The sequence below is a fragment of the Octopus sinensis genome, unplaced genomic scaffold (genome assembly GCF_006345805.1).
Source record: "Octopus sinensis unplaced genomic scaffold, ASM634580v1 Contig16434, whole genome shotgun sequence".
NCBI classification, from domain to species: domain Eukaryota; kingdom Metazoa; phylum Mollusca; class Cephalopoda; order Octopoda; family Octopodidae; genus Octopus; species Octopus sinensis.
The window spans coordinates 12803-23155 of record NW_021834342.1 but is presented as its reverse complement, the minus strand read 5'-3'; the positions used below and the strand labels follow the sequence as shown (position 1 = coordinate 23155).

Sequence of the window (10353 nt, the reverse complement as noted above, 5' to 3'; positions counted from 1 at the left end):
GATGGCTATAGTAGACAGCGTTATATGGGAGTCTTTTTTCTTTCCGTTGATCTTTCAAGGGCTGGGTCAAGGGAAGCAACTTCTCCGCACAGTTAGGAATAAAACGACAATAATAATTAAGTAAACGACAATAATAATTAAGTAAACTAATAAAATTTCTGAGGAGGAGACAAACGTCTGATGGCTTCCATTTTAGAGGGAAGTGGACGAATACCACGAACGACCTCATCAATAAACCTTTGGAATGTACTGGCCGCATTACGAAGTCTAAACGGCACGGACAAGAATTCAAAACGCTCCAAAAGGTGTGGTGACAGCTGTCTTTGGAATGTCGTTGGGGTTGACAGGGATTTGGTGGTACGCGCGTACCAAGTCGATTTTAGAAAAAAATCTTACAGCCGTGCAAGGCAGACAAAAAATCCTGCACATTTGGAAGGGGATAGCGATCTGCGGCAGTGACAGTGTTAAGACGTCTAAAATCTCCAAACGGTCGAAAATCAACATCATTCTTCCTGGCCACGTGTAAAGGCGCTGCCCACGGGTACGTGGAGGGACGAATAAGGCCTAACTGGAGCATGTGTTCGAATTCAGCCCGGGCGATCTGGAGTCTCTCTGGAGACAAACGGCGCGGTCGGGAAAAAAAATGGAGGTCCCTTGGTCGTGATGAAATGTCTCGTGGAATGGCTGGATTCGACGGATGAAATGACAAATCAGTCAACTCTGGAAACAAAGCGAGTAACTGTTGGTAGGAGTTGTTGTTGTTATATATATATATGTATTGAGTATTAAAGGAAGTAGTGAGTACTTAGTATGAAAGATTAAGAAAATGAGAGAGACTGAAACAACGTGTTAACGATACGAGATACTTTATTCGACTGCCGTTGTTGTACAAGTTAATTGTTTTGGCGGGAAACAAAGTGAAAGTCCTTTTATCAAGGGAGACAATGGGCGACGTTGATTGTTCATGTTTGTTGTGATGATTATATAACAGGAGTCACCCGAAGCGGCCACGAAGAAAGAAGAGCTCACAATGGGGACAGAAGAATCCTTTCCGGAGACAGCGAGTGAAGTTGTGTCATCAATGAGTCGACGTCCTCTAACGTCCACAATGAGATAATAGGGGTGTAAGAAATCAGCACCAAGAATGGGATTGGGCAGGTCTGCAATGATGAAGATCCACTTGAAATCCCTACGGAATGACGATAAGAGAGATATGTTGTAGGCTTTGATGGCGGAGTAATTCACCGCGTAGTGGGAGATGTCAGAAAGACCAGGATTGGTGGACGTAAACCTTTCGAGGCCAGATACTTAAGCTGGCACTTGTGTCCACCATAAAGGACACTGAATAATTGGCATTAACGTAAAAAAAATGTACGTTAAGGTGAATTGATGGGGGAGACGACTGACGTGCCTAGTGCCTCCCTGAGGAGAGTAAGAGACAAGTGTACACTTGTCGGCCTGGTCCTTGAATTTCTTGTGGTACCAGCAGATTGATGGGGCAAGAAGTGCGCGTGCACGCGAGAAGGAGCGGCGCCTGGTCCTCCCTTCAGAATGATCCCTTGAAGATGAACGGTTCCTGCACATGCATGAAACCTGACGGTTTAGTTCTCTAATGGCCTGTAAAATTTCGGAGAATTGTGTGTCCGAAGCAGAAATAGTAGAAACTCAAGAGGAAGACGAAGCGACATTATCGATGAATGAAGGTGTGCTGGAGAATTCCATAATTCTGTCTGTGGAGGCGGCGAGTTGTTGAAGGACTATGTTCCATCATACTGTCAAGGACTGTATGTTCCATCATAATGTCCAATCAACTGGACATTAGAAGATATCCTCGAGAAAAATAAGTGTTTGATAAGTGCCTGTCCCTCATATGAGCTATCGAACAACTCCCGGATTCGTTGCAAAAACTAGGTGAGGGTTCGGTCCCCGAGATGCTTATCCTGCAAGAGTGTGCGAAATTTACTCTCAGTCGAAGAACCTCAGCTTTAAAGGTTTTGTACGTCATATCTGATGGCGCTTCTGTTATCATATCTCGAACTGAAAGTGCGAGGGGAGAAACGATATGGAGTTTGCTCTGGGCCGACTGAATATTAGAAGAAATGAAGAACGATTCCAGTTGTGAAAACTACATCTTAGCATCTCCATGATATTGAAGCAAAGGAACATGACTCATCTTGGACGATAATTGGAAAACGCAATGCCATGAAGAACAAGCTGAATGAAAGAAACGCCGTTAGAAATAGCAGTCAAAACATGCTAGTTGAAAGAAGACACGGTGAGTAGCGAACTAGGAAAATATTTTTCCAGTAGTAGAAGATGAAAATAGAAATCCTTGCCAACAGATAAAGAACAAAACATGGCCAACACGTGGATAATCCGGCATGTAGGGAAAGTTTGCTGTCCATGGGAATTCTGGAGAAAATTCCGGATAATTTTTTTTTCTTTTTTTACAAGCAAGAAGAATATTCGTGCCGAATATTCCCCTAGAACGCCCTGTCTTCAAAGGAACAAGTTGTAAATTCAGTTACAACACAAAGAAAAATGATTAGCAGTTTCCCGCTTGAAAATGGCACCAAAACATTTCTGGTGAAGAAGACAATATAGCGACGAGAGACATCAGTGGTATGTACCTATATAAGGAATGGCGGCGGTCTGGTGACAGCCGAAGTCGCGAAGGAGTAAAAAAAAAATACATATTCACTGGTCAGAATTCGTCTGGGATTCACCATTTTAGAAGGAATTGTGGTGTGTGCTGCGTCGGGTCACCATTTTAGATGACTAATGTGATGTAATCCACGCCGGGGTCATCATTTTATATGGATAGGTTGTGGAGCCATTTAATGTGACTCTACTCAGAAGGCTGTAATATCATTTGAGAGGAATACGGTATATAGAATATATATGAAATAAAGCTGTAACTTTAATGTCGCCACACGTATATATACAAGCTGAATGATAAATGAAAATGGTTTGATGTGTGGAGGCCATGGTCTTCTGTGCGTCGCGTCCTATGTGCTACTGGCGTGTGGTGTGAGAGAGACAACTAGGTTATGTCTTTACAGTCTCGCGTCCCGATGCAAAAAGAGGAAGAGATGAGCCTCTGAACCTTAATGTTGCGTAATACTCTCTCTTGTCCAACTAATTAGTTACCTCCCCTGACGCCAGCCGCCGTCAGGGGAGGTAACTGCGCATACGCTACGACAATCGCACGTTGTATTGTTTCATCTGCTTGTGATGGTTCTTCACACGACGAGATTTACTTCACCTGCGTATTTTGTTTTAATAAAAATTTATAGTTGTCAATTAGAATTTTATCATAGATTTTTTCGTCAATCGTCTTAATATTTACATATTTTTCATATATAGCAAAAGTTGTTTGCGATGTAAATACAGTTTCTTGGCATTATGAAGGTGAATGGAATATGTGAACTTAGTACAGATAGCTTGACATTATTTTTTAATTCTGCATGCAAAAACATATAAGATACAGGTATTCTATTCTGTAGGACAAATTCTTTGTTGACGAGTGTTATTCTTATCGTAGTTTACAAATCCAAATATGAAAACGTTACTCAACTTTGAAGTTTTGGAGATGGACGCCCCCTTTTCACACACACACACATGCACTTACATATTAATGATGTACACAAATACATGGCAGGTATACATAATACTGAAATACGCAAATAGTAAACAAATTCTAAAAATTAACAAAAACATACAATCAATGAAGAGACAAAAGAAATAGTAAGATGATACATGTTGAGATCATTTCACAGACGCTAGACCATAAATTTCACAGGGTACATGTTTCAAGTTGATACCGCCCCGCTAAACGCCGAAAATGTCTGTCTCGCTCTTGGTTAAAAATACATAATTTTTCGATTTTTGAATCTCTGTAACTTTTTCCGGATCTTTTCGCTTCGACCGGCAGATTTTAAAATAATTTCTTTGTAACTAAACACTTTTAAACTTCGTATACTGGTAGAATGTGTTTATAAAACATCTTTTTCTCTTGGCTTTCTTGAGAAAATTCTGTAGTTTGTAAGCTATTTGTTGTTTAACTTCTTGCATTTCGGCAATTTCAACCAATCAATGAGTGAATAATTTGCGGTGTCATATGAAATTGTCCCTGTTATTTATGAGAAAAAAAGATACCCTGTGGCCATAAACTGAGGGGTCACTCGTAAACAGAGCTGGATAACAAAACCGTTCCCTCTTTAGTGTTCACCCATAATTATGACCCTAGTATCGATCTATTGCATTTCAATCTGTTTTAGGGTTAGGGTTAGAGTTAGGGTTAGGGGTGGGGGGAAGGGTATCTTTTTTCTTCAGAAATGTGCCCCAGCATGGCCGCGACCTTCGGGCTAAAATATTTTTAAGGATTTAAGGAAACCCAATCTGTTTCTTGAACGAATATATATGTAATATGGGATCTTTTCGCTTTGACCGGCAGATTTTTAATATAATTTCTTTGTAACTAAACACTTTTAAACTTCGTATACTGGTAGAATGTGTTTATAAAACATCTTTTTTTCTTGGCTTTCTTGAGAAAATTCTGTAGTTTGTAAGCTATTTGTTGTTTAATTTCTTGCATTTCGGCAATTTCAACCAATCAATGACGTGAATAATTTGCGGTGTCATATGAAATTGTCCCTGTTATTTATGAGAAAAAAAGATACCCTGTGGCCATAAACTGAGGGTCACTCGTAAACAGAGCTGGATAACAAAACCGTTCCCTCTTTAGTGTCCACCCATAATTATGACCCTAGTATCGATCTATTGCATTTCAATCTGTTTTAGGGTTAGGTTTAGCGTTAAGGTTGGGGTTAGGGTTAGAGTTAGGGGATCTTTACCTTTTGACCGACAGATTTAAAAAATAATTTTTTGTAACTAAATACTTTCAAACTTCGGACACTGGTAGAATGTGTCATATAAAACATATTTTACTCTTATCGTTTTTGAGAAAACCTTATATTTACGAAGTTATTTCACGTTAAAGTCGTAGTATTTCGGTAATTTCAACCAATCAATGTCGTGTATTCAGCTGAATAAAATTACTGCCGTTGTTTGTTAACAACTTCCGGTGGTGTATATTTCGTTTGTCACTGTTATTTATGACAACCCTAAACCTAAAAATCTTAACCCTAAAACCTTAAAACTAAAACCTGTACAAACGCACGAACGATGTCATAAATAACAGTGACAAACGAAAAATACACCGCCGACAGTTGTTGTTGACACACAACGGTAGTAATTTTATCCAGCTGAATACACGACATTGATTGGTTGAAATTACCGAAATACGAGAACTTTAACGTGAAATTACTTCCTACATATAAGCTTTTTCTCAAAAACGCTGAGTAAAAGATGTTTTATATGACACATTCTACCAGAGTCCGAAGTTTGAAAGTGTTTAGTTACAAAAAAATATTTTTAAAATCTGTTGGTCGAAAGGTAAAGATCCAAATCGTATTCTCCTATATAAAAAACATAAGAATCTGAAGAAATTTTTTTAAAAAACCTGAAAGTGTGTGTGTGTGTGTGGGGGGGGGGTGCATGCATTTTACGTTCGCCCAAGTTTGGTTTTTTTAAGTTTCAAAATTTCAAAAAAGTTTTCGAATCGAAAAATTCATGTTGAAGTTACACATATTTTTGTGCATCTGCTCAATTAACTGCTTTTCGCATTTTAAGTTGGGTGGGGTGGAATTCATATCCCACTTTTCTCCCTCACCCCAGAATCTACGGTGCTTGAAATATACACTTCCAAAAAATTATGGTTGAAGAACCATAAACTAGATAATTTCCGACCCTATTCTAAACGAATGCCAGATTTCTTTTAAAAAAATTCGTCTGAATACACATAATCCATAACAAAGCAGCGTTTCGTTATTTTATCCCTGTGCAACAGGGATATTTCTATATAAAAAAAATGTGAGAATATTTTTCCAATGTCAATAGGGTACTCACTATTCTAGTTACATAGGTGACATGAAAATATACAAAAGAAATTAAAGAGTCACAGTAGAACGATACTATTCTGTTAATCTGTTGTCTGATTTCAGTTAATAACGAATACGAATGCACACCTAACAACACTCCCAGAAACCATTTCTTCAGCTTCCTGTTTTCCTTGCATAGTTTTTTTTTCCGTCTTTGATATTTTTTCTTATGCATTTACCTTTTTATTTTTCAATGACAGTCGGGCCATATATCTTCAGAAAATCTGTGAGCATTGCTTCCCAACATGGTGGCATTGCATTTGATAACAATATCAACTTACTGTTAGCTTACAAGGACTACACTCCAGAAAAAGTTTTGTGTTTATGATGATCAATTTATGTATGATATTCATGTCAACCTAATGATCGTCATTATTCGACATGACTTTAATCGCTGCTTTAAGTCGCTTTGTGCGGCGTTATGTTTTTAGTGCTGAAGTTTTAATTTTGTGTATTCTCTTATTCCTTATTTATAATTCCGGTCGACTGCATGTGGAACCATTGCGTAAATATTTTCAAAAGGCACGTATCAAATTACAACTAAAGTGGAATGGATATTACGATCAGATTCCCGAGGAAAGTGAGAAACAAGTCACGGAAAAGAAAACTAAAGCGTCATGGGAGTTACGGAAAGGCAACATTGCCATTTATGCAATTCAAGGGCGCCGCTCTCATATGGAAGATCGCTACAACTTTATTAGCAACCTGGATGATACCCAGACTTCAATTTATGGTATATTTGATGGCCATGGTGGAGAGGTAAGAGGATATTCCTAATTGGTGTACTTTATAGCTATTCGACATACCAAACTATTAGATACCTTATATTTTTGTAAATAAAGTTTGGTTCTCTCTGTCATCATTTTCCCTTATGCATGTATGTTTTCTGCTTTTGTTTTTCAAACATGAAAGAAACCAAACTTAATCATTTCAATCTGCTCTTGCACCCCCCCCCCCCAAAAAAAAATTAAACATAAGAAAAATATTTTGTCATTCGCCTTGTTATTAATGATGATAAAAATAGTTTGCTTCCATATAATTTTTCGTCATGGTGTCTGACAAGTTTTAAAAGTTAAAAATTATCTTAATCTTATTAAACAATGATTTGTCAGCCTATTTTTCAATCCTCACAACACTCTCCAAGGGTAGGGGCTACCCGCCGATGAAGAAAACTGCTATATCTTGGATATGAGTGAACTTCGGAAGATGCATCTAACGAGAAAAATAATGAATCTTTATTTACGAATCCACAGATATGTAACTTAAATTACTGTTTGAATTTTAAGGCTTAAACAACTGCCTTCGTGATGACTTTTGTATTTTTTTTTTACATTTTGAACTGTACAATGTGTCTTTTGAATACTTGGAGCAAGTTGAAATTGTATTGAAAGTAAGGAAGGTTGAGAATGCAATATTAAGAGTTTAAATGCAGTCTTTCTCATGGAATTGGGACTGCCCCCTCCAAGTAGTCTGTCAAGATTAGAAAAGGAGCGGATTGCCTTGTTTAATAAAATTAACTTGATTTTGAAACTTGTCCAACAAAAGGAACAAGGTGCATTCCAAAAGTTTTGATATCTTTTCTGGAAAGGCATTTATTAATTTCAATGAAGTCTAAAACTAATCTTCAAAATTAGATCCGCTGACTTCAATGCACTTGCTGTAGCACTTCAGCCACTTAAGGTAGGCCCCAGGTAAGCCTCAAAAGTGAAGGTGTCCAGTCCAGGTCCCTTGTCACAACTTCCTTCATCTCTTATAGCTTGGGGTACAACCAAAAGTTTCAGGGTGCAAGGTCTGGGGCATTCTTTCGATATAACTTGACAAAATCAAAACATTTCACTTCTGGTATTTCCGTGGGTTGTGGAGTATAGATATAACGAAATCATGCCAGCAATGTCTTGCATATTTGTTCTTACCTGTTTCATGTGTGTATGTAAAATCCGCAAATTTCCAAGCAGAAAATAGAATCGAACTGTCATTTACTTCCACGGAAATACCCGAAGTGAAATGTTTTGATTGTGTCGAGTTATATCGAAAGAATGCCAGATGTGGACTATAGGGAGTTACGGTACCCGTCTCTGTTGGTTACCAAGATGGAATTGTGGACTGGTGCATTATCCTGATGCAAATACCACCTACCCTACTGGAAGAGCTCTGGCCTTTTATGATGAAATGTCTTCTTGAACTCAATCAAAACTTTCACAAAGTACTATTTGTTGACCATCTTGACAAAGGGCACCAAGTGGCTGTAGATGATGCCCTTGCTGTTGAAAAAGGGGACCATCGTGAGCTTTTCGGTGGACATGTGTTACTTGGCCTTCTTGGGTCAGGGGAAACCAGGATGCTTCTGTTAGGCACTGTCTCTTGGTATCTGGATAGTAACTAGATTGAGCTTTTGTTACTGGTTACCTGAAACTCAAGTACCCTTGAGATAATGAGCTCAACTATCTCCTTGCTGTCACCAATGTATCTTTCATTCTGTTCGTCACAAAACCCTTGGAACTTTGCACAAATTTTGTGTGTGTTTAGATCTTCATGAATAATTTTGTGTACAGTTGCCACACCAACTTCAAACTGCATGCTTATCATTATTACGACATAATAATCTTCATCCAGAAAATTATGAATTTTCTCAACCAGTTCTTATGTTCTGATGTTCCTCTTCCTCCTACACCTCTCATTGTCTATCACCTCTTCTGTAATGTCCTTGAACCACTTGTGCCTGCAAAAACCAAATGCTCAGCTCATACAAGTAAATTCATAAGCAGTCTAGAACATTTCATAAGTTTCTGTAGCTTTTTTGCCCAGTTTAACACAAAACTTTATAGCATAGCGAGCTTACAAATTGTCTTCATGTCTCAATTGTATTCTGCAACTCTGGCAAGCAGTGTTTAGTAGAGTGTGTTCAAAGTGATAATACAGCTGTCTCCTTCAATGTAGACTAACAAAAATATTCAGAATTGTACTTTCCATATTTTCAATCATGCATGTTTTCAAAATGTTTGTTCAAAAGGAGTACAAGTTAAAAAAAAAAAAGGAAGGAAAATGAAGTGGTGTCCATAAAATTGTGTATAGGCAACAGTTGTACTGATCACTTACAGAGAATGGAACCTTTGGAAAGAGACCTAGCAAGACATGGGATAAAATGAAGTAGACTAATCTTAGGATGTTGAGCGTCACAGGGTACATTGTGTGGTAGATTAGGCAGATGTCTTCCACTATAGCTCCAGGCTGACTAATTGTGAATAGATTTGAAGCCTGTTATATATATATATATATATATATATATATATATATATTTCTTTATTGCCCACAAGGGGCTAAACATAGAGGGGACAAACAAGGACAGACAAAGGGATTAAGTCGATTATATCGACCCAGTGCGAAACTGGTACTTTATTTATCGACCCCGAAAGGATGAAAGGCAAAGTCAACCCCGGCGGAATTTGAACTCAGAACGTAACGACAGACGAAATACCGCTAAGCATTTCGTCCGGGGCTCTAACGTTTCTGCCATATATATATATATTACTGTTGTTTTTTTTACTCCCCTGTAACTTAGTGGTTTGACAAAAAGGGATCAATGGAATAAGTGCTAGATTTTAAGAAAATGAAGTACTGGGGTCAGTTCTCTCAAAAAACTTTCAAGGTGATATCCCAACATGGCCAAAGCCCAGTGACTAACAAGTAAAAGATATATTGTCATTGGCTGTCTGTTGTAGGTTGACATTGACTGTTCTTGTTCAGTAATCATTTCTAGCAGGTTCATATGTGGGTCACAAGGCCTGCTCTTGATCTACAACAATGACGATATCTGCTGCAGGTGAAGCTATTTAACCCTGTTGTGCAGATTGACCCTCACGGTGTCAAGCACAGCTGTGAAGTAGAGAGAGAAGAGTGCAGGGCAAGCATGCACCACTGCTTCACACCATGCAAACACTGCAAATGCTTCACTCAATTCTCCATCAACTGAGACTGGTCCTTTCATTCCTGTATAGATCTGCATCCATAAGTTTCTAGCAGTTTCCAAAGTGTTTCTCAATCCACCATGTCAAATGCTTTGGAAAAGTCCACAAACTCCATGTAAAGGGGTTGGTGTTGCTCTGCTACTTTCTCCTATAGCTGTCACAATGTGAAAATCATGTCCATGGTTGATCTCTCTCATTTAAAGCCACATCGACTCTCTGATAAAACCTGCCCTGAAATGTTTTCCAGTCATTTGAGAATGATTTTCACTTGCCAGCAATGGCCAACAGAGAAATGCTTCAGTGGTAGGTTCTTATTCTAGATAGAGAAAACAGGATCTTTAGTACCAGTTCAGTGGTTGATACAGCTTTCAGTTCCAAAGTTGGAA

General features: G+C 38.4%; 1 protein-coding gene across 1 annotated transcript; it reads left to right on the top strand.

The window, feature by feature from the left end:
* The first annotated feature begins 6070 nt into the window (after positions 1 to 6070).
* On the top strand, positions 6071 to 6817 carry LOC115230807 (protein phosphatase 1L-like). The gene has a single exon (XM_029800934.2). The coding sequence runs from the start codon at positions 6384 to 6386 to the stop codon at positions 6777 to 6779; it is 396 nt and encodes a 131-aa protein (XP_029656794.1). The 5' UTR covers positions 6071 to 6383; the 3' UTR covers positions 6780 to 6817.
* The last annotated feature ends 3536 nt before the right edge of the window (positions 6818 to 10353 follow it).

Excerpts from the sequence above, each read along its gene's own strand:
- LOC115230807 (XM_029800934.2), top strand. The coding sequence starts at position 6,384 with ATGACTTTAATCGCTGCTTTAAGTCGCTTTGTGCGGCGTTATGTTTTT.